This window comes from Rana temporaria, chromosome 7, assembly GCF_905171775.1.
Source record: "Rana temporaria chromosome 7, aRanTem1.1, whole genome shotgun sequence".
Lineage (NCBI taxonomy): Eukaryota > Metazoa > Chordata > Amphibia > Anura > Ranidae > Rana > Rana temporaria.
The window spans coordinates 199,198,250-199,224,189 of record NC_053495.1 but is presented as its reverse complement, the minus strand read 5'-3'; the positions used below and the strand labels follow the sequence as shown (position 1 = coordinate 199,224,189).

The 25,940-nt window shown below is 45.1% G+C and overlaps 1 protein-coding gene across 11 annotated transcripts in view; it reads right to left on the bottom strand.

The window, feature by feature from the left end:
• The window catches only part of DOCK7 (dedicator of cytokinesis 7), a 230,861-nt gene extending 208,465 nt beyond the window's left edge, over window positions 1-22,396 (bottom strand). For all 11 annotated transcript variants that reach the window (XM_040360795.1, XM_040360784.1, XM_040360787.1 and 8 more), the window contains exon 1: window positions 22,313-22,396. In XM_040360795.1, the coding sequence (XP_040216729.1) occupies window positions 22,313-22,350 (38 nt within the window). In that variant the 5' untranslated portion in view covers window positions 22,351-22,396. The remainder of the gene's footprint in view (window positions 1-22,312) is intronic.
• Window positions 22,397-25,940: the final 3,544 nt, after the last annotated feature.

Below are 25,940 nucleotides of genomic sequence, written 5' to 3'. Positions count from 1 at the left end.
ACATGGATTTTGACAAACTTTGTTGCAGGATTCCTTCCTTTGGTTATTCTGAAGAATCATGCACAGTGGAACCTTGGATTATGAGCATAATCCGTGAAAAACAGGCCATTAGCGTTGCTGGTTGTCTTGTCATACCAACGGTCACCACAAGAGGGCGCCAGATTCCAGAAGGAAGCATAGGACTGCAGAAGGCCGCAAAGCCACAGCCTCAATTACCGGCCGGCGCGGCCCAACTCGATCGCGCCGGAGGGTGGGGGAGGGGATGGGGGCGTGTTTGCACACGGAGACAGGATACCCCAGGTCGCTAATTCTAGTCGCAAATGCGACCTGGCGCCCGGGGTTTGTCGAACCCTGCTCTATGCTTATATGTTAATTTTTCTCTTTTACGTATATAGTTACGTTTCTCAACCCCATTGTTTACGGGTTGGAGAATCAGCAGATGACCATTTTTTGTAAAATAACGTTACGTGTTAAATATGAGGATCTTATCCACATGCAGTGGAACCTCGGATAACGAGCATAATCCATTCCAGGAGAATGCTCGTAATCCAAAGCACTCGCATATCAGGGCAAGTTTCCCTATAGAAGTCAATGGAACCGAAAATAATTTGTTCCGCATTCACTTCTATGACACGCCATACCGCATGTGGCCAGAGGTGAGGGGGCGCCGGAGAGCATTGGAAATACTCGGGGACAGCTCGGCTGAACTCTGAAACCCTCAGGAAAGGAGTATTTCCAAGTATTTCTGAACGGCTCCAAACGGATCTGGCGCCCCCGCACCTCTGGCCTACCGCAGAGGCTTGAATCCTACTCGTTTTGCAAGACAACACTCGCAAACCGAGTCAGGATTTAAAAAATAAAAAATTAATTCTTGCATTACGAAACGCTCGTTAACCGTGTTACCGCAATCCAAGGCTTCACTGTATTTGTTTTTCTGTGGCCATGTGCAAAATGACACCAATCAAAAAAATCCAGTGAAACCTTGGATTGCGGTAACGAGGTTAACGAGCGTTTCGTAATGCAAGAATTTTATATTTTTTTTTAAATGGAAGTGATTTTACAATTCTCATCCAGCTGCTGCACCTGCAGGGTTCTAAAGACATAAGTGGCAGGGTCTGCATCCCTTTAGGACGCATCTCAGCAAAAGTGACATTTTTGTTGCCGGGGATGCCTGAAATTTTCGTGCAAACTGCTGGGGAAAAAATCAGTGAGCCAATCACACAAGCAGGAAATTAAATTTCTGGGCGACGCTTATATACCATCAGGTGTACAGAACGCCTCCAGGTGGCCATATTGCATGTTACAGAAAATTACAGCGGCTGCAGATTGAAAAGGAAAAGGTCATTTTTATTTTTATTAACATTCAATTATTAAATATGAGTTGCGTTGCAAATCGTATAATATATTATTTTATTTTATTATTTATATAAAATATAGATTTATAATTTTTATTATTTATATAAAATAATTTATATTTTTTATTTATATATAAAATATAAATGTATATTTTATATAAATCTATATTTTATATAAATAATAATAAAAAATAAAAAAAAAAAAATATATATATATATATATATATATATATATATATATATTTTTTTATTATTTATATAAAATATAGATTTATATAAAATATACATTTATATTTTATATATAAATAAAAAATATAAATTATTTTATATAAATAATAAAAATTATAAATCTATATTTTATATAAATAATATTATGCACTCGCATATCAGGCAAGTTTAGATTTATAAAAAATATAAATCTATATTTTATTTAAATAATAAAAAATATAAATCTATATTTTATATAAATAAAACATATAAATCTATTTTATATAAATCTATATTTTATATAAATAATATAAATAATAAAAAATATAAATGTATATTTTATATAAATAATAAAAAATGTATATTTTATATAAATAATAAAAAATATAAATGTATATTTTTTATTATTTATATAAAATATACATTTTTTATTATTTATATAAAATATACATTTATATTTTTTATTATTCATATAAAATATATATTTATATTATTTATATAAAATATATATTTATATTATTTTTTTATTGTAATATATATATTTTATTTAAAGGGTAATTCCACTTTTGTTGAAAAAAAATAGCAAATAAAAAAAAATATATATAAAAAAAGAAATAAATGATATCATTTATTTCTTTTTTTTATATATTTTTTTTTATTTGCTATTTTTTTTTTTTTCAACAAAAGTGGAATTACCCTTTAAATAAAATCTGAGCTCACAAGTCCCTAGTCCCAAACTTCCTACATACATCCTCGCCTACTGGAATAAATATCTGCAGACGAGCGACATTGGTGCCTCCTGAGGAATGTGTGAAAGGGGAATGAGTTACGATTAATGGAGAATTGCATTCGTCGGCTCCCCAGGCTAAATCTGAACGACATCCCCGTCATCATTAAATATTCATAATACAATCACCCCACACGGGTCATCTGGTAATTCGGCGTTATTGGAAAAAATTCCCTTTCGATCTCAACCCGCGGCCAACACAGATTTTTTTAAACAACTGTCCAAAGTTCACTTTCCTCCGCCTAGCAACCAGAAAAATAAATAGATTGGGATTCCCCAGCCCCTTGCTCTGCTTTTACAAACGGTATAATGTGTGCAAGATGCATCACTAATCCGGAGCGATTTTTATTCATTTTATTAAAACTGGAGTATCCCTTAACCACTTCAGCCCCGGACCATTTGGCTGCCCAAAGACCAGAGCAGCACTTTTTGCGATTCGGCACCGCGTCGCTTTAACTGACAATTGCGCGGTCGTGCGACGTGGCTCCCAAACAAAATTGACGTCTTTTTTTTCCCCCCACAAATAGAGCTTTCTTTTGGTGGTATTTGATCACCTCTGCGGTTTTTATTTTTTGCGCTATAAACAAAATTAACCTCTTTACCACCGGGCTAATTTTTCACATTCGGTGTTTACAAGACTAAAACAGTTTTTTTTGCTATAAAATTACTTAAAACCCCCAAACATTATATATATTTTTTTCTAACACCCTAGAGAATAAAATGGCAGTCATTGCAAAACTTTTTGTCACACCGTATTTGCGCAGCGGTCTTACAAGCGCACTTTTTTTGGATAAAAATCACTTTTTTGAATTAAAAAATAAGACAACAATAAATTTTGCCCAATTTTTTTATATATTGTGAAAGATAATGTTACGCCGAGTAAAATGATACCCAACATGTCACGCTTAAAAATTGCGCCCGCTCGTGGCATGGCGTCAAACTTTTATCCTTAAAAATCTCGATAGGCGACGTTTAAAAAATTCTACAGGTTGCATTTTTTGAGTTGCAGAGGAGGTCTAGGGCTAGAATTATTGCTCTCACTCTAACGATCGCGGCGATACCTCACTTGTGTTGTTTGAACACCGTTTTCATATGCGGGCGCTACTCGCGTATGCGTTCGCTTCTGCGCGCGAGCTCGTCGGGATGGGGCGCTTTAAAAAAAAATTTTTGTTTTCTTATTTATTTTTATTTAGTTTTATAATTTTTTACACTGAAATAAAAAAATAAAAAATTGATCACTTTTATTCCTATTACAAGCAATGTAAACATCCCTTGTAATATAAAAAAGCATGACAGGTCCTCTTAAATATGAGATCTGGGGTCAAAAAGACCTCAGATCTCATATTTAGACTTAAATGCAAAAAAAAGAAGAAAAAAAATGAAAATGTCATTTTTTCAAATGACTAAAAAAAAAAAATGTTTCTTTAAGAAGTCACTTCCGCCCAGCAGAGCTATGGGGACGGGCGAAGGAGATTTTTCCTTCAGTCTCGTCCCCGCTCAGCTGCCGAACGGTCCCGATCGCCTCCGCCGCTACCGACGGCTCCGGCAAGCGGCGGAGGGCGCGGGAGAGCGGCGGGAGGGCCCTCTCCCGCCACCGATAACGGCGATCTCGCGGCGAATCCGCCGCGGAGACCGCTGTTATCGTGTACACCACCGCCCCCTGAAGAGATGAATATCTCGGTTGTGGCAGCAGCTGCTGCCGTTACCGAGATATTCAACTTTAAATACAGGACGTCTTTTAGACATGGGGCGGTGGTCAAGAGGTTAAACTACAACTCCCAGGTTTCTCAACATGCTGCAAAGAAGTCAATGGGTTTGCTTGGTTTTAGCTCTCCCTCTGCTGGCTGGAGGAGAATGTTACAGCATAAAATCAGTATCTCAGTAGACACAAGGGGTGCCCCAATCTTTTGAAGAGCAAGGGCCACTTTAGCAACTTGGTAGCCAGTCGCGGGCTACAATGAGCAGGGCTGGTCCATGGCAGATCCACGTCCACTCTGCATATGCTAAGCAGACACAGCCCGCTCTACTTTAGCCACTTCCAGACCGCTGCACGCCGATATACATTGGCTGTTTCAAGAGGGATATCTCTGTTATGGCAGCAGCTAGCTACCATAACCCAGGTATCCTCTTCTCCAGCCGGCGGTCCGGTTTCCGATAATGGTGGTCTCTGTGGCGGATTCGCCGTGAGATCACCGTTTTCGGCGGTGGTAGAGGGGCCCCCATCCCGGCCGCTCTCCCGTGCCCCGCCACTGCTAACCGGAGCCGTCAGCAGCGGAGGCAATCGGGTCCTTCTCGTGGCTGGATATAGATACGAGTGAGAGGAAGATGACCCCCAGCCGACTCCATACCATAGCAGGGCGGAAGCGACGTCAAAACATCACTTCAGCCCATAGCTCTTAAATAGACATTTTTATTTTTGAATTATTCTTTTATTTTTTGTTGCATTTTAGTGTACATATGAGATCTGAGGTCTTTTTGACCTCAGATCTCATATTTAACCACTTAAGGACCGCCTCCTGCACAGCCAGCACCCTTTTGGTTCAGTGGGACAGAAGCAAAGCCAAGGGATCAGCAGTTTACAGAGCGGTATATTTTCTCACCTCCTGCACATTTACGTCGGCAGAATGGCACGGCTGGGCACAAGCACGTACCTGTACATCCTCTTTAAGTGCCCAGCCGTGGGTCCGAAGCTCCCTGACTGCGGCCCCCGGGACCCGATCACCGCTGGAGTCCCGTGATCGTTCCCCGGAGCTGAAGAACAGAGAGAACAGAGTTTCCCCGTTCTTCACTGTGGCGCTGTCATTGATCGTGTGTTCCCTGATAAAGGGAAACACAGTCAATGATGTCACACGTCCAGCCCCGCCCACCTACAGTTAGAAACACACATGAGGTCACACTTAACCCCTTCAGCGCCCCCTAGTGGTTAACTCCCAAACTGCTATTGTAATTTTCACAGTAAACAATGCGTTTTTATAGAAATTTTTTTCTGTGAAAATGACAATGGTCCCAAAAATGTGTAAAAATTGTCCGATGTGTCCGCCATAATGTCGCGGTCACAAAAACAAATTGCTGATCGCCGCCATTGGTAGTAAAAAAAAATTATTAATAAAAATGCAATAAAACTACCCCTATTTTGTAAACACTATAAATTTTGCGCAAACCAATCGATAAACGCTTATTGCGATTTTTTTTTACCAAAAATAGGTAGAAGAATACGTATCGGCCTAAACTGAGGAACAAAACAAGTTATTTTTATATATTTTTGGAGGATATTTATTATAGCAAAAAGGAAAAAATATTGAATTTTTTTTTCAAAATTGTCGCTCTATTTTTGTTTATAGCGCAAAAAATAAAAACCGCAGAGGTGATCAAATACCACCAAAAGAAAGCTCTATTTGTGGGGAAAAAAGGACGCCAATTTTGTCTGGGAGCCACGTCGCACGACCGCGCAATTGTCAGTTGAAGCGACGCAGTGCCGAATCGCAAAAACTGGCCGGGTCCTTTAGCTGCATTTTGGTCCGGGTCTTAAGTGATTAAGAGGACCTGTTGTGCTTTTTTATATTACATGATATACATGATAACACTGTCTGGCAAGGGGCCGGACGCATGGATAGGGGGAGGCGGCGATGGAAGGCTGGGCAACGCCCGTGCGCTCTTAATGGCCCCTGGTTAAAAAAAATTCAAGCCGTAATGAAATTTGGGAGGGCCAAATCGTACTGATCTGTGGCGTGCGATCTGGGCCTCCAACTTCATTGTGGTTTGCGGCTTCATTTAACAGAAGTCAATGCAAGTCGCAATGAAATCGTAAATGGGGGTGCGACTTGACATGCGGTTTTGAACTGTAAAAAGTCGCATTACAAAACACTGGTGTGAACTGTAATTTTTTTTTTAAAGAAATCCAAGGGGAAAATAGGTTTCGGTAATTGGCATCGGCGAGTACTTGAGAAAAAGTATCGGAACTCAGGGCCAGATTCCCGTACATCCTGCAGCGGCGTCGCGTAAGCTATTTACACTACGCCGCCACAACTTACAGGAGCAAGTGCCGTATTCCCCAAACACTTGCTCCGTAAGTTGCGGCGGCGTAGTGTAAATGGCCCGGCGTACGGCCGCGTAATTCAAAGGGGGCGGCTTGTATTCAAATTAAGCGCGCCCCCGCGCCGATTGAACTGCGCATGCGCCGGGTGAAAAAAAAGCCCAGTGCGCATGCTCCAGCTCACGACGGAAAACGTCAATGACGCCGACGTAAGCGTCATTGACGTAAAGTCGTATTCGTGAACGACTTAGGAAAACGACGTAACCGACGGAAAAAGCCGACGCGAACCCGACGCCATACTTAACATGGCATACGGCGGACTGGCGTAAGGTTACCCCTCATATAGCAGGGGTAACCTTACGCTTATGGAAACGCCGTAACCGACGACTACGCGGCGCCAATTTGTTCGGGAATCGGCGTATCAGGCTCATTTGCATAGTCAAATGAGACCTGAACGTAAACGCCACCTAGCGTTTAGCGTTGTATTGCATTTAGGATCCGACGGTGTAAGTGACTTACACCAGTCGGATCCTAGCCCAATTCCGGCGTATCTTGTTTTGCGAATACAAAACAATGATACGCCGGCGGGAATTTCGAATTACGCCGGTGTATCTGTAGATACACCGGCGTAACTCTTTTAAAAATCGGGCCCTATGTCTTTAAAAACTGGTATCGGCGTATCCCTACGTTTCAGCGATTGGGTTTATATAGACTTTGAGAAAACAGAATATTACCAACAAATTCGGAGCTATAAAAAAAAAAAAATAAAAAAAAAAAATCTCGAGCTCCTTCTGGTGGAAATACCCGGCAGCTATCTCAGCGCTTAGAATAAAATATCTATGGGGAGAAAAATGCAAGAGCAGCAAAGTCGTCCATAGATCTTTGTGCAGTGCTGACTGGTGGAATTTCTGTCCCCGGCTCCCATGACAAATGACCCAAAACTGCGTATTTACTTAGAAAAAAAAGAAAAGATATAACCGCTTAAATCTTATCCAGACAGATCTACGCAATTCAATAACACAGCGGGAAGAGAAGAGGCGTGCAGTGACCAATCATAAATCTGCGCACAGCGAGAGGCCCGGGGGAGTCGGAAAAGGCCTTGGGGCAAAGCGCTTATTATCATTTTAAGGAGACCCCCCCCCTCACCTTGTCCACAAAGGTCAAAGTAGCAGGGTTGATTTAAAAAAAGTCATACTTGCCCAGGTGGATGCTGCATCTGTCCACCGCCGGCTCTAACACTGAGAACTGAGCGATCAAATACTGCAGATTGCTCGATTCTCAGGACTCCCTGAGCATAGATCTGGTGATAGTCAGTAATCGGCTCTCTGCTCTGCCCTCCTCCGCACCCCCCCACGCTCACCGGAGTGGCCGGTTCAGGCTCTCGGTGGCTTGCCGAGAGGCTGAGCCGGGTGCCGATCCAGGCATGTGGGCGGATCCCAACTTCATTGTCGTTATCTTGCTCGAGCCTGAAACCGGCACTGTGACATCAGCAGACAGCGAACGTCAACATCAAACATCAAAACCTTATCCCTACTGTGAAGAATGGTGGTGGGGGCAGCTTTGCTGCGTCAGGGCCTGGACCGATTTCTATCATCGAAGGAAAAATGAATTCCCAAGTTTATCAAGACATTATGCAGGAGAACTTAAAGCGGGGGTTCACCCTTAGAGGGCACTTTTCCCCCTTAGATTCCTGCTCGTTTTTACTAGGGGAATCGGCTATTTGTTTTAAAATATGTGCAGTACTTACTGTTTACGAGATGCATCTTCTCCGTCACTTCCGGGTATGGGCTGCGGGAATGGGCGTTCCTTCTTGATTGACAGTCTTCCGAGAGGCTTCCGACGGTCGCATCCATCGCGTCACGATTTTCCGAAAGAAGCCGAACGTCGGTGCGCAGGCGCAGTATAGAGCCGCACCGACGTTCGGCTTCTTTCGGCTACGAGTGACGCGATGGATGCGACCGTCGGAAGCCTCTCGGAAGACTGTCAATCAAGAAGGAACGCCCGCTCCCGAAGACCCATACCCGGAAGCGACGGAAGAAGATGCAGCTCGAAAACGGGTAAGTACTGCTCATATTTTAATACAAATAGCCGATTCCCCTAGAGAAAACGAGCAGGAATCTAAGGGGAGAAAAAAAAAATTTAATACATGGGTGAACTCCCGCTTTAAGGCCATCTGTCCACCAGCTGAAGCAGCTCGACAGAAGATGGGTGTTGCAAGAAGACAACGGCCCAAAGCATAGAAGTAAATCAACAACAGAATGGCTTAAACAGAAGAAAGCATGCCTTCTGGAGTGGCCCAGTCAGAGTCCTGACCTCAACCCGATTGAGATGCTGTGGCATGACCTCAAGAAAGCGATTCACACCAGACATCCCAAGAATATTACTGAACCAGTTCTGTAAAGTGTAATGGTCAAGAATTACTCCTGACCGTTGTGCACGTCTGATCTGCAACTACAGGAAACATTATTGCTGCCAAAGGAGGTTCAACCAGTTATTAAATCCAAGGGTTCACATACTTTTGTCCACCTACATTGTGAATGTTTACATGGCGTGTTCATAAAAACATGGTAACATTTAATTCTTTGTGTGTTATTAGTGTAAGCAGACTGTGATTGTCTATTGTTGTGACTTAGATGAAGATCAGATCACATTTTATGACCAATTTGTAAAGAAATCCACATCATTCCAAAAGGGTTCACATACTTTTTATTGCAACTGTAAGTGTAAAGAAACCTCTCCCCGTGCTTCCTGGTGAGTGTCACTGATCGTCTGTTCCCCGTCATCGGGAATGACGTCACATGCCAAGCCACGCCCCCTAACAGTTAGAATCACTCACTAGGAAACGCTTAACCCCTTCAGCTCCCCCTACAGGTTAACCCCTTCACTGCCAGTGTCATTTTCACAGTAACCAGTGCATTTTTATAGCACTGATCGCTGTGAAAAAGACAATGGTCCCAAAATAGTGTCAAAAGTGTCCGATGTGTCCGCCATAATGTCGCAGTCATGATAAAAAAAAAAAAAACGCTGATCGCCGCCATATAAAATACCACCAAAAGAAAGCTCTATTTGTGGTGGGGAGACGTCAATTTTGTTTGGGAGCCATGTTGCACGACCGCGCAATTGTCAGTTAAAGCGACGCAGTGCCGAATCGCAAAAAGTGGCCAGGTCTTTTAGCTACAAAATGGTCCGGGGCTTAAAGCGATTGGAAACCGCATATACAATTTTTTTTATTTTTTTTTACCTGCAAGGCAAAATGCATAATCAGCTAGTATGCACCGCATAATAGCTGATTATGAAATACTTACCTCAAAACGAGGTGAACAACACTTACCTGGTTCACGCCGAGCGAGATGTCATCTTGCTCCGGCGTGTCTTCCGGGTATCGCCGCTCCAGCGCTGTGATTGGCTGGAACGGCGATGACGTCACTCCCGCGCATGCGCGCGGGAGATTTAAAATCGGCAAGGTCCGGCGGCTGCCGGATCTTCCGCCGTGGATCCCTCCTGCGCATGCGCCGCCCGCATTGCGAGGGGAATATCTCCTAAACCGTACAGGTTTAGGAAATATTCTTTTTACCTACAGGTAAGCCTTGTTATAGGCTTACCTGTAGGTAAAAGTGAAAAATTAAGGTTTACAACCGCTTTAAGTGGTCAATATGTATTCTGCTACATATCTTTGGTAAATAAAAAAAAAATCATTATAAGCGCAGTGCTGTATCGCAAAAAAAAAAGGCCTGGTCATTATGTTTTTCTGTTTGTCTTAAACCTAATAAAAATATCTTAAAAAAAATAAAAATTACCTGGTCATGAAGGGGGGTAAATCTTCCGGGAGGTCAATACCGCTTTAACCTTTGCAGTACAGGGGCAGCAAATGAGGATTTCACCTCCCCCCCCCCCCCCCCCCAGAGTTCAGCTTTCAATCAGAGCTCCAGGAAAACCTCTAAAATCGGCAATCTATGTGGTTTCCGGTGGTAGAATACACGGCTGTGCCACAGGAAAACCACACCGCATTACGCAATGAAAAAAAAAGTGCAAAAACGTGCCCCCCCTCCCCGTAATCTGTATAGATATAAAGACGTTGTACTCCCCACCCCCGTTACATGAGACGTGCGGGAAAAATGAGGCGATGGAAGGAACTTCCTATTTTCTGAGTTTATAAAAAGAAAAAAGTCCCGTCACATGACTAGAGAGTCACCAAAGACGGGGAGATAATTGCAGGCCGAGGACTCTTCATGTCACACAGGCACAGGAGATCAGAGCAGCGCCGGGTCCCGGGAATTATCTGCATCTCCTCTCCCCGCCAAGGGAAGCTTTGAAAGTGTAAAATTCTGTATTACCGGGGAAGCTATTCTACAAGATTGTGCCGCTGACATGTCGGTATGGTTCCCCTATCGAGATGGTTCCTGTAAGGACTGCGCAGGCGCAATCCTTGCCGACGGAAATCTCCGAACCTCGGCCGGCATCCGGGCTCATTCCTTAACATCCCTGTGGATTGGAGGATGTTAAAAAAAAGAGCCAGGAGGCCGAGCGAGCGTAGCCCCCCCCGAGGATGCCCACACTAGACCACCAGGGATGCCCACCACCAGGTATGCCAATCAGTGCCCACAATGGATGACAATCAGTGCCCACAATGGGCATCACTGATTGGCATCCATCAGTACAATATATTACAGTACATCCGTGCCACCTATCAGTGCCCATTCATGCCGACTATCTGTGCCCATCTGTGCCACCTATCAGTGCCGCCTATCTGTGCCACCTATCTGTGCCACCTATCTGTGCCGCCTATCTGTGCCGCCTATCTGTGCCACCTATCTGTGCCACCTATCAGTGCCGCCTATCAGTGCCACCTATCAGTGCCCATCCATGCCACCTATCAGTGCCCCATCAGTGCCCATCAATTCCACCTCATCAGTGCCACCTCATCGGTGCCCATCAGTGCTGCCTTATCAGTGCCCATCAGTGAAGGAGAAAACGTACTTATTAACAAAGTTTTGTAACGGAAACCAAAAAAAAAAGCATTTGTTTTTCAACATTTTCGGTCGTTGTTTAATTTCTTTTAGCAGAAAATAAAAATCCCAGAGGTGATCAAATACCACCAAAAGAAAGCTCTATTTGTGGGGAAAAAAGGATAAAAATTTAGTTTGGGTACAGTGTAGCATGACTGCGTAATTGTCATTCAAAATGCAACAGCGCTGAAAGCTGAAAATTGGTCTGGGCGGGAAGGTGTATAAGTGCCCCCCGGTATGGAAGTGGTTAAACAAGGAGAAGTTTATTTCTCACAACAGGAAAAATGAGAGAGAGAGAGAGAGAGAGAGAGAGAGAGAGAGAGAGAGAGAGAGAGAGAGAGAGAGAGAGAGAGAGAGAGAGAGAGAGAGAGAGAGAGAGAGAGAGAGAGAGAGAGAGAGAGAGAGAGAGAGAGAGAGAGAGAGAGAGAGAGAGAGAGAGAGAGAGAGAGAGAGAGAGAGAGAGAGAGAGAGAGAGAGAGAGAGAGAGAGAGAGAGAGAGAGAGAGAGAGAGAGAGAGAGACCCTCAGTAACGATCAGCAACAGGCAGACTCCTTAGACCTGCGCGTTTCCCAGAATACAGCGGGGGAGGAGGACAGTGTAGGCGCCGGACATGACGTAGGTCACCGCGGTAATCTATGCCAGGAAGTGGGAGAAAATACCTTTATTAGACATGTGACACCAAAGGGGGGAGGGTCCCAAAAAGTGGAAGTTCCATTTTTGGGTGGAGCTCCGCTTTAAGCTGAACCAGCGATCTGTACTTTGTAGGATAGGCCGTCTCCTCTAGTGACTGAGCTTTACTTACTGGTGCATCGTACTGGACGAGTTCTCTCCTAAAGCTCCCCCAGCCACCTCGCCGATCCCCGGTCCCTGAAAAGTCACCTCTGGTGCTTCACTAGCACTCCATCCCTAAAACCTCGTACACGCGATCGGATTTCCATCGGACAAAGCCGTGGATTTCTGTCCGAAGGGCGTTGGCCGTGAACGTGTTCTGCGTACAGAAGGCAGGACTTTATCAGCCAACATTCACGAAACTACGTGTTTTTTATGCTCTTTAGCGCCACACTTTGGGCAACTTCTGCCAACGTTGTCTTATGGTTAGCACTGGTTCAGAGCATGCGTGTTTGTACTTTGGATTTTAGTCCGACAGACTTGTGTACACATGGTCAGAGAATCCGACGGAACACATTTGATGCCACCATTGAAATTCAACCAACCAAGCCTTCAATTTAGAACCACTTTAACCACTTCCCGCCCGGTCAATAGTCAATTGACGTCTGGGAAGTGGTTGTGAAATCCTGACTGGACGTCTAGGATTTCATGCCGGTGCGCGCCCGTGGGGAGCACGCAGCGTGGCGATTGGTGATGCGGGGTGTCACTCTGACACCCTGCATCTCCGATCTTGGTAAAGAGCCTCCGGCGGAGACTCTTTACCACGTGATCAGCCGTGTCCAACCACAGCTGATCACGATGTAAACAGGAAGAGCCGTTGATCGGCTCTTCCTCACTCGCGTCTGAGAAATGCGAGTAGAGGAGAGCCGATCGGCGGCTCTCCTGACAGGGGGGGTTTGCGCTGATTGTTTATCAGCGCAGCCACCCCCCCTCGGATGCCAACAATGGACCACCAGGGAGTGCCCCCCGGTGCTCAATAGAGCAAAAAAAAATTAACACAATCGATGCCAATCAGTGCCCACAAATGGGCACTGACTGGCAACATGGGCACTGGCTGGAATGATGCCCAGCAATGCCATCAGTGCCACCTATCAGTGCCCATCTGTGCCACCCATAAGTACCCATAAGTGCCACCCATTAGCGCCGCCAAAGAGTGCCCATCAGCGCCGCCAAAGAGTGCCCATCAGCGCCGCCAAAAAGTGGCGCCCAGCGCTGCCAAAGAGTGCCGCCCAGCGCCGCCAAAGAGTGCCGCCAAAGAGTGCCCATCAGCGCCGCCAAAGAGTGCCCATCAGCGCCGCCAAAGAGTGCCCATCAGCGCCGCCAAAGAGTGCCCATCAGCGCCGCCAAAGAGTGCCCATCAGTGCAGCATACCAGCGCCGCATATCAGTGCCGCCTATCGGTGCCCATCAGTGCCACCTCATTGGTGCCCATAATTGAAGAAGAAAACTTACTTATTTACAAAAAAAATTACAGAAAAAAATAAAAACAATTTTTTTTTCAAAGATTTCAGTCTTTTTTTAGTTGTTGCGGGAAAAAAAAAAAAATTCGCAGAGGTGATCAAATACCACCAAAAGAAAGCTCTATTTGTGGGAAAAAAATTATAAAATGTTCATTTGGGTACAGTGCAGCATGACCGCGCAATTGTCATTCAACTCGTGACAGTGCTGAAAGCTGAAAATTGGCCTGGGCAGGAAGGTGCGTAAGTGCCCCCCGGTATGGAAGAACGGATGTGAAATTATCTTTCCTGAATGTGCAAATTATTCCAATCCGGCATCTAGAGACACAAGGACACATACAATGGCCGTGGCATCACAACGGCTCAAAGATGCTGATAAGTCCTGCGATCCGATTATATGGGGAAAATTTAAAAAATCATCATGGGCATGTATCCATTGGCACACTTACATACAGTATCTCACAAAAGTAAGTACACCCCTCACATTTTTGTAACTATTTTCTTCTATCTTTTCATGTGACAACACTGAAGAAATTACACTTTGCTACAATGTTGTATAGTGAGTGTACAGCTTGTATAACAGTGTACATTTACTGTCCCCGCAAAATAACAACACACAGCCATTAATGTCTAAACCGCTGGCAACAAAAGTGAGTACACCCCCCTAAGTGTAAGAATATTTAGAAAAATGTGAGGGGTGTACTGACTTTTGTGGGATACTGTGTGTCAAATCTAATGTGGTGATCCAACCTTATTTCCGGGAGATTCGCATCACAACAATGCAAAACATTCCTAGAATTCACAACAGACGATCGCGCCACAAATGAGGTACTGAGAGCAATAGAGGTAGAGGAACCGGGAAGCGGCGGGTATACACACTTTTTGCAACAAATTATTCTGATGATCTGGATTTTAGATTAGTATTTATTCTCAAAGTGATAGTAAAGACTTTTTTTTGTTGTTAAAAATAAAAAAAGGAGGTTATTCTTACCTGCTCTGCGCAACAGTCCCCCACCTCGTCTTTGGCAGTTCTCCGCTCATGTCATCTGCTCCTTTTTCTGTTGGATGCTGCCTTAGCAAGCTGTGTGCTAAGGGGAATGCGCCTGACCTGGAGTGTGTGCATCCATAGACACACACGCCCACAGCGCCAGTAAGCCAAGCCCTCGCTTCCTTACCTCACAGACGTTTGGCTGGCAGCAGCAGGGGCCCAGGGGCAGACTGACCATTCAGGCACTCGGGCACTGAGGGCGCCATGCCACTAGGAGGGCCCCATCAGGATTGCTAGCCTCAGTAAAATCAGGGACAGTATGTAAAAATCGGTGTTTGGAAAAAAATCCCAAGATTATAGCTGCCCCGTCTCTCCAGCACCTTTTCTGTGTGTGTGTGTGTGTGTGTGTGTGTGTGTGTGTGTGTATTTTGTGTGTGTGTGTGTGTATTTTGTGTGTGTGTATGTGTATTTTGTGTGTGTGTGTGTGTGTGTGTGTGTGTGTGTGTGTGTGTGTATTTTGTGTGTGTGTGTGTGTATTTTGTGTGTGTGTATGTGTATTTTGTGTGTGTGTGTGTGTATACTGTATGTGTGCATACTGTGTGTGTGTGTGTGTGTGTGTGTGTGTGTATACTGTGTGTATACTGTATGTGTGCATACTGTGTGTGTGTGTGTGTGTGTGTATACTGTGTGTATACTGTAACTGTGTGTGTACAGTGTTTGAATACTGTATGTGTGTATGTGTGTGTGTATATACACTGTATGTGTGTATATACTGTGTGGCCCCATAATTTATTGCCTGAGGGCCCCATAATCTCATATTGCCCGGGGGCATGTTTTGAGTTACAGAGGAGGTCTAGGGCTTGAATTATTGCTCTCGCTCTACCGATCGCTGCGATACCTCACATGTGTGGTTTGAATACGGTTTTTATATGCGAGTGCTATGTTCGCTTCTGCGCACAAGCTCGGTGGGACGGGGTGCGTTTAAAAAAAAATTATAATCTTTTCTTATTTATTTTTACTTTTTGTTTTTTACACTGTTCTTTTAAAAAAAATGGTGTCACTTTTATTCCTTTTAAAAGTAATGCAAACATCCCATCACCCCCCCCCCACCCCAATATAGTACAATGCACCCCCCCCCCCAACCCCAATATAGTACAACCCATCACCCCCGACCCCAACATAGTACAATCCATCACCCCCGACCCCAACATAGTACAATCCATCACCCCCGACCCCAACATAGTACAATCCATCACCCCCGACCCCAACATAGTACAATCCATCACCCCCGACCCCAATATAGTACAACCCACCACCCCTCCGACCCCAATATAGTACAATCCATCACCCCAGACCCCAATATAGTACAACCCATCACCCCCCAACCCCAATATAGTACAACCCATCACCCCCCAACCCCAATATAGTACAACCCATCACCCCCAGACCCCAATATAGTACAAACCATCACCCCCGACCCCAATATAGTACAACCCACCACCCCCCGACCCCAATATAGTACAATCCACCACCCCCCAACCCCAATATAGTACAACCCATCACCCCCGACCCCAATATAGTACAATCCACCACCCCCCCCGACCCCAATATAGTACAATCCACCACCCCCCCGACCCCAATATAGTACAATCCACCACCCCCCCTGACCCTAATATAGTACAATCCACCACCCCCCCGACCCCAATATAGTACAACCCATCACCCCCCCCCCGACCCCAATATAGTACAATCCATCACCCCCGACCCCAATATAGTACAATCCATCACCCCCGACCCCAATATAGTACAATCCATCACCCCCGACCCCAATATAGTACAATCCATCACCCCCGACCCCAATATAGTACAACCCATCACCCCCGACCCCAATATAGTACAACCCATCACCCCCGACCCCAATATAGTACAATCCATCACCCCCGACCCCAATATAGTACAATCCATCACCCCCGACCCCAATATAGTACAATCCATCACCCCCGACCCCAATATAGTACAATCCATCACCCCCGACCCCAATATAGTACAATCCATCACCCCCGACCCCAATATAGTACAATCCATCACCCCCGACCCCAATATAGTAAAAAACCTTGACCCCCGACCCCAATATAGTACAACTCATCACCCCCCAACCCCAATATAGCACAAGCCGCCAACCCCAATATAGTACAACCCATCACCCGCCAACCCCAATATAGCACAACCCGCCAACCCCAATATAGTAAAAACCACCATCCCCAACCCCAACATAGTACAACCCATCACCCCCGACCCCAATATAGTACAACCCACCACCCCCCGACCCCAATAGAGTACAACCCATCACCCGCCAACCCCTATATATAGTACAACCCATCACCCGCCAACCCCAATATAGTACAACCCACCACCCCCCGACCCCAATATAGCACAACCCACCACCCCCCGACCCCAATATAGCACAACCCACCACCCCCCGACCCCAATATAGTACAATCCATCACCCCCGACCCCAATATAGTACAATCCATCACCCCCGACCCCAATATAGTACAACCCATCACCTGCCAACCCCAATATAGTACAATCCATCACCCCCGACCCCAATATAGTACAATCCACCACCCCCCGACCCCAATATAGTACAATCCATCACCCCCGACCCCAATATAGTACAATCCATCACCCCCGACCCCAATATAGTACAATCCATCACCCCCGACCCCAATATAGTACAACCCATCACCTGCCAACCCCAATATAGTACAATCCATCACCCCAGACCCCAATATAGTACAAGCTACCAACCCCGATATAGTACAACCCATCACCCGCCAATAGAAAAAAAGCATGACAGGTCCTCTTAAATAATAATTTAAAAATAATAATTTTGTTGTTTTAAAAAAATACGATGGTAAAACGCAGCTAAATAGCAGCGTTTTATCGCCGACGCCCGGGTGCTTTCAGTGTGAAAGCAGCCTTAGAACCACTTTTAGGCTTCGTTCACCCCAGTGCGACTTTGGACACAAAGTCGCATCCCATTGATTTCAATGGGATCCGTTCGGATACAGGGAGTGCAGAATTATTAGGCAAGTTGTATTTTTGAGGATTAATTTTATTATTGAACAACAACCATGTTCTCAATGAACCCAAAAAACTCATTAATATCAAAGCTGAATATTTTTGGAAGTAGTTTTTAGTTTGTTTTTAGTTTTAGCTATTTTAGGGGGATATCTGTGTGTGCAGGTGACTATTACTGTGCATAATTATTAGGCAACTTAACAAAAAAAAATATATTCCCATTTCAATTATTTATTTTTACCAGTGAAACCAATATAACATCTCAACATTCACAAATATAAATTTCTGACATTCAAAAACAAAACAAAAACAAATCAGTGACCAATATAGCCACCTTTCTTTGCAAGGACACTCAAAAGCCTGCCATCCATGGATTCTGTCAGTGTTTTGATCTGTTCACCATCAACATTGCGTGCAGCAGCAACCACAGCCTCCCAGACACTGTTCAGAGAGGTGTACTGTTTTCCCTCCTTGTAAATCTCACATTTGATGATGGACCACAGGTTCTCAATGGGGTTCAGATCAGGTGAACAAGGAGGCCATGTCATTAGTTTTTCTTCTTTTATACCCTTTCTTGCCAGCCACGCTGTGGAGTAATTGGACGCGTGTGATGGAGCATTGTCCTGCATGAAAATCATGTTTTTCTTGAAGGATGCAGACTTCTTCCTGTACCACTGCTTGAAGAAGGTGTCTTCCAGAAACTGGCAGTAGGACTGGGAGTTGAGCTTGACTCCATCCTCAACCCGAAAAGGCCCCACAAGCTCATCTTTGATGATACCAGCCCAAACCAGTACTCCACCTCCACCTTGCTGGCGTCTGAGTCGGACTGGAGCTCTCTGCCCTTTACCAATCCAGCCACGAGCCCATCCATCTGGCCCATCAAGACTCACTCTCATTTCATCAGTCCATAAAACCTTAGAAAAATCAGTCTTGAGATATTTCTTGGCCCAGTCTTGACGTTTCAGCTTGTGTGTCTTGTTCAGTGGTGGTCGTCTTTCAGCCTTTCTTACCTTGGCCATGTCTCTGAGTATTGCACACCTTGTGCTTTTGGGCACTCCAGTGATGTTGCAGCTCTGAAATATGGCCAAACTGGTGGCAAGTGGCATCTTGGCAGCTGCACGCTTGACTTTTCTCAGTTCATGAGCAGTTATTTTGCGCCTTGGTTTTTCCACGCGCTTCTTGCGACCCTGTTGACTATTTTGAATGAAACGCTTGATTGTTCGATGATCACGCTTCAGAAGCTTTGCAATTTTAAGAGTGCTGCATCCCTCTGCAAGATATCTCACTATTTTTTACTTTTCTGAGCATGTCAAGTCCTTCTTTTGACCCATTTTGCCAAAGGAAAGGAAGTTGACTAATAATTATGCACACCTGATATAGGGTGTTGATGTCATTAGACCACACACCTTCTCATTACAGAGATGCACATCACCTAATATGCTTAATTGGTAGTAGGCTTTCGAGCCTATACAGCTTGGAGTAAGACAACATGCATAAAGAGGATGATGTGGTCAAAATACTCATTTGCCTAATAATTCTGCACTCCCTGTATAAGCAACTTAAAGTTACAACGACTTTGAAACAGGGTGGATATAAATCAATAATAAAAAAATAAAAAAAATAAAGATTTTTTTGATTTTTATCAAATTTATTTTAATATAATATTTTGAGTAAAAAAAATCTTTTTAAGTGACATTAATAATTTTGTTTATTCAGCATGAAATGGAGCATAGTAATGTAGCATGAGGCTGTGTATTCTGCAATATTTACATTTTTGGTAAACTCATTCAATGAATCCAAGCTCTGCAAGCTGAGATGACATGCACTGCATTGATGCATTCACACAATTTCACAGAAACCAGGAGATAAATCAAAGTTCAGGAATATTCCTTTATCCCATTGTTTTGCAAATCTATGTACACTACAAACTGTATGATTGAATCGGTTCGGATATCGCGGTTTTACTAACCTGACAACGTATTATTCTGAATAGGAAATCTTAATTTTGCTTCCAAATATTAAAAAAATTCTAACTACCAGCAAGAATGAGTCCTTACATTTAAAGAGCACCTGTCATTTCAGAACCACCATGGCTGCGCCTGTTAGCGGGCATCCACTCACCCGCTGCCGCCACGTCCCTCACCTTGTTGTGTCACATCACCAGCCGTCTCATTAAAGTGAATCGGACTGTCTGTGAGCCAACAGCGGGTCAGAGGAGGACCCTGGTTATACCATCTTGGGGTGATGGGTTGTACTATGTCGGGGGGGGGGGGGGTGGGTTGTACTATATTGGGGTTGAGGGGTTGTTCTATATTGGGGTCGGAAGATGATGGGTTGTACTATATTCGGGGTCGGGGGTGATGGATTGTACTATATCGGGGTTGGGGGTGATGGGTTGTACTATATCGGGGGCGGAAGGTGATAGGTTGTACTATATTGGGGTTGGGGGGTTGATGGGTTGTACTATATTGGGGGGGTGATGGGTTGTACTATATCGGGGGCGGAAGGTGATAGGTTGTACTATATTGGGGTTGGGGGGTTGATGGGTTGATGGGTTGTACTATATTGGGGGGGTGATGGGTTGTGCTATATCAGGGTCGGGGGGGTGGGTTGTGCTATATCAGGGTCGGGAGGGTGGGTTGTACTATATTGGGGTCGGAAGGTGATAGGTTGTACTATATTGGGGTTGGGGGGTTGATGGGTTGTACTATATTGGGGGGTGGTGATGGGTTGTGCTATATCAGAGTCGGAGGGGTGGGTTGTACTATATTGGGGTTGGGGATGATGGGTTGTACTATATCAGGGAGGTATCATATCAACAAACTCCTCTCCTAGTTCCCTACATCTCCCTACATGAGGGAATGAATAGCACACGTATCAACCCAGCAATTCTCAAGACAGTACAATTCTGAACTGTATTTACAGGTTGTACTATGTTGGGGTCTGGGGGTGATGGGTTGTACTAAATTGGGGAGTGATGGCTTATACTATATTGGGTTCTGGGGGCGATGGCTTATACTATATTGGGTTCTGGGGGTGGTGAGTTGTACCATATTGGAGTCTGGGGGTGATGGCATGTACTACGTTGGGGTCTGGGGGTGATGGGTTGTACTACGTTGGGGTCTGGGGGTGATGGGTTGTACTACGTTGGGGTCTGGGGGTGATGGGTTGTACTACGTTGGGGTCTGGGGTGATGGGTTGTACTACATTGGGGTCTGGGGGTGATGGGTTGTACTACGTTGGGGTCTGGGGGTGATGGGTTGTACTACGTTGGGGTCTGGGGGTGATGGGTTGTACTACATTGGGGTCTGGGGGTGATGGCATGTACTATGTTGGGTTCTGGGGGTGATGGGTTGTACTACGTTGGGATCTGGGGGTGATGGGTTGTACTACGTTGGGGTCTGGGGGTGATGGGTTGTACTACGTTGGGGTCTGGGGGTGATGGGTTGTACTACGTTGGGGTCTGGGGGTGATGGGTTGTACTACGTTGGGGTCTGGGGGTGATGGGTTGTACTACGTTGGGGTCTGGGGGTGATGGCATGTACTATGTTGGGTTCTGGGGGTGATGGGTTGTACTACGTTGGAATCTGGGGGTGATGGGTTGGAATCTGGGGGTGATGGGTTGTACTACGTTGGGATCTGGGGGTGATGGGTTGAACTACGTTGGGATCTGGGGGTGATGGGTTGTACTACATTGGGATCTGGGGGTGATGGGTTGAACTACATTGGGATCTGGGGGTGATGGGTTGAACTACATTGGGATCTGGGGGTGATGGGTTGAACTACATTGGGATCTGGGGGTGATGGGTTGGAATCTGGGGGTGATGGGTTGTACTACGTTGGAATCTGGGGGTGATGGGTTGGAATCTGGGGGTGATGGGTTGGAATCTGGGGGTGATGGGTTGTACTACGTTGGGATCTGGGGGTGATGGGTTGAACTACGTTGGGATCTGGGGGTGATGGGTTGTACTACATTGGGATCTGGGGGTGATGGGTTGAACTACATTGGGATCTGGGGGTGATGGGTTGAACTACATTGGGATCTGGGGGTGATGGGCTGTACTACGTTGGGATCTGGGGGTGATGGGTTGTACTACGTTGGGATCTGGGGGTGATGGGTTGGAATCTGGGGGTGATGGGTTGTACTACGTTGGGATCGGGGGGTGATGGGTTGAACTACATTGGGATCTGGGGGTGATGGGCTGTACTACGTTGGGATCTGGGGGTGATGGGTTGTACTACGTTGGGATCTGGGGGTGATGGGTTGGACTATTTTGGGGATGGGTTGTAATATATTGGGGTCTGGGGGTGATATGTTGAGAATGGGGGTGATATGTTGGGAATGGGGGTGATATGTTGGGAATGGGGGTGATATGTTGGGAATGGGGGGGTGATGGGCTGTACCATGTTGGGAATGGGGGGTGATGGGCTGTACCATGTTGGGAATGGGGGTGATGGGATTTACTATGATGGGGTGTTGAGTTTTACTATATTGGGGTCTGGGGGTTCTCTGATCAGCCTCGGGGTCCCGGTTGGGGGTCTCTGTCAGTCCCTCAGCCCCCTCCATTGTCCCGGCACAGAGCTCAGGGAGTGGGGGAGGTCTGGGGGGGATTCAGGCTCCATACACAGGCGGAGAGCGGGCTATCAGGCCGGGGTGAGGAGGGGGGGAGGCCGGGGACAGGTCAGGGGTCCCCCTGGGAAGGGGGAGGGGAGGACGGCGCGGTTACCTGCTGATTTTCTGGGCGAAGGCCCGGCGCTCCGCCATGTCCGCCTCTCCAAGCGGCTCCCTCCCGGCTGACAGAGCCCCGAGTGCGCCTCTATTACGGAGTATACGGCCGCTGCCTGCCCTCCGCTACCGCTCACTGTCCCCCCAGCCGCCGCCTACCGTACTACTCTCTATAGCCGCGCACTCCAAGACTGGGGAGAGGGGCGGAGATCATCCCTTGTCTGATAATAATAATACAAAGTAACAATAAGAATATCTACAACCACAATATTAATATCTTATATATTAGTATCCATAAAAAAACAACCACAGAAATACTACTACTATAAAAAATATATATTTACTGTAAATAACTATTAATAATTAATTAATAATAATAATACTCATGATGATAATAATACTAAAAACTATTATTATTATTGTTATTATTATTATAAATAATAATAAAGAAATAAAAATATTCTATAAATAATAAATAAAAACATAAATAAATTATTATATTGTAATAATAAACATTTACATTTTTTTTATATTTCTCTGTGTTATTTAGGAAACAATAAAATGTAACCGTTCCATGTGAAGTGTAACATTGTATATATATATATATAAAGATTGCGGCGCAGTGTGCGTCGGTTTTCGGTCAATAACTGTAGGACAACGCCGGATTCGCTGGTATGAGTGTTATTTGAGCTCAACCCAGCAAGCAAAGGGGGGGGGGGGGTTTCACTAATTGCAAAACGTTTTACTTTTATTTTTGGATAGAGTAAGGGAGGATTATTACCCCAATCAGATTTAAAAAAAAATTGCCATCTGTGTCCCATTGGGGAGATTTCGCTTTACTTCCTTTCCCATAGCCACAACAGGAAGTGAGAGGAAATCCCTGTAAATTAAAGGAATCCCTGGTTGTCACCAGAACTAGTTTCCCCATTGAACAAATTCCCCTCAGGCCCTATTCCTGCTCTGGCGTCAACCCACAATACGGTAATATATTGAGGGATGGGTTGTACTATGTTGGCATCTGGGGGGGGGGGGTTGTTCTATATTGGGGTCTATGGGGTGAAGGATAATAGTATGCTGGTATCTAGGAATGATGGGTTGTACTATGTTGGTGTCTGGGGGTGATGGGTTGTACTATGTTGGGGGTGATGGGTTGTACTACGTTGGGGATGGCGGTGATGGGTTGTACTATGTTGGCGTCTGGGGGTGATGGGTTGTACTATGTTGGCGTCTGGGGGTGATGGGTTGTACTATGTTGGGCATGGCGGTGATGGGTTGTACTATGTTGGCGTCTGGGGGTGATGGGTTGTACTATGTTGGGGATGGCGGTGATGGGTTGTACTATGTTGGCGTCTGGGGGTGATGGGTTGTACTATGTTGGGCATGGCGGTGATGGGTTGTACTATGTTGGCGTCTGGGGGTGATGGGTTGTACTATGTTGGGGATGGCGGTGATGGGTTGTACTATGTTGGCGTCTGGGGGTGATGGGTTGTACTATGTTGGGGATGGCGGTGATGGGTTGTACTATGTTGGCGTCTGGGGGTGATGGGTTGTACTATGTTGGGGATGGCGGTGATAGGTTGTACTATGTTGGCGTCTGGGGGTGATGGGTTGTACTATGTTGGGGATGGCGGTGATAGGTTGTACTATGTTGGTGTCTGGGGGTGATGGGTTGTACTATGTTGGGGGTGATGGGTTGTACTACGTTGGGGATGGCGGTGATGGGTTGTACTATGTTGGTGTCTGGGGGTGATGGGTTGTACTATGTTGGGGGTGATGGGTTGTACTATGTTGGCGTCTGGGGGTGATGGGTTGTACTATGTTGGCGTCTGGGGGTGATGGGTTGTACTATGTTGGCGTCTGGGGGTGATGGGTTGTACTATGTTGGGGATGGCGGTGATGGGTTGTACTATGTTGGGGATGGGGGTGATGGGTTGTACTATGTTGGGGATGGGGGTGATGGGTTGTACTATATTGGGGATGGGTCTGATGGATTGTATTATGTTGAGGATGGGGGATGTTGAGGATGGGGGATGTTGAGGATGGGGGACGACAGGCTGTACAATATTGGGATGGTGTTGATGGGTTGTACAATTTTGAGGTCTGGGGGTAATGGGTTGTACTATTTTTTTGAGATAGGGGTTTTCATTTTAGAGTAATGGAGAGTTATAACCTCTGCCAGTTTCTTATTTTGTTGTCCCCTTTAGGAGTTTTACCTTCACTTCCTGTCCCATAGCCATAACAGGAAGTGAGAGGAAATCCCTGCAAATTTAAGGGAATCCCTGGTAGACATGTGCAGAATGAAAATATTTGTTTTGTTTCATTTCGATTCAATTCGATCTTTACATAATTGCGTTTAGTTAAATTTGTTTCATTTGTTTTTGGGATTTGTTTTGTTTATTCGTTTTCAAATCAATTTCAAATAGTTTTCCCATTTCCAAAAAGTATAAAATAGAATAGAAAATAAAGGAATAGAATAAAAAAAAGTTTTCGAATTCGAATACAAAAACTATTCAAATTCGAATTTCGTTCAAATTTTGTAATTTCGGATTGGTTGTCACCAGATCTAGTGCCTCTATTGGAAGATTTCCCCTCGATTTCTGTTTTGGTGAAAACCCAAAATTTGGGATTTTCTTTCACATTTATTTTTGGTGAAAACAGAAGAAATAGAGGAGGGTAAATCTTTGTGATGGAGACAAAGACAGCGATAAAAAACCTGACAGGGGTTCTAATCCCTCTCCACTACCCAAAACTAAAAGGAAAAAATAAGTTTTTCCTTTATTTAGATTTTAATGTATAACTAAAGGCAAAACTTTTTTAAGCTTCTGGCAGAGGTTATATACTATCTATATCTAAAATGAAAACCCCTATGTCAAATATAGTACAACCCATCACCCCCATCCCCAACATAGTACAACCCATCACCCCCAGACCTCAAAATAGTACAACACATCACCCCCAGACCTCAAAATAGTACAACTCATCACCCCCAGACTTCAAAATAGTACAACACATCACCCCCAGACCTCAAAATAGTACAACTCATCACCCCCAGACCTCAAAATAGTACAACTCATCACCCCCAGACCTCAAAATAGTACAACTCATTACCCCCAGACCTCAATATAGTACAACCCATCATCCCCAACATAGTACTACCCATCACCCCCATCCCCAACATAGTAAAACCCATCACCCCCAGACCTCAAAATAGTACAACTTATCACCCCCAGACCTCTAAATAGTACAACCCATCACCCCCATCCCCAACATAGTACAACCCGTCACCCCCATCCCCAACATAGTACAACCCATCACCCCCAGACCTCAAAATAGTACAACTTATCACCCCCAGACCTCTAAATAGTACAACCCATCACCCCCATCCACAACATAGTACAACCCATCACCCCAGACCTCAAAATTGTATAAAACCATCACCCCCATCCCCAACATAGTACAACCCATCACCCAAGATCCCAATATTGTACAACCTGTCATGTCCACCAGAACAGGAATAGAGGGGAAATCTTCCAATGAGGACACAAGTTCTGATGACAATCAGGGATTCTCTTAATTTGTAGGGATTACCTCTCACTTCCTGTTGTGGCTATGGGGAACAGGAAGTGAAG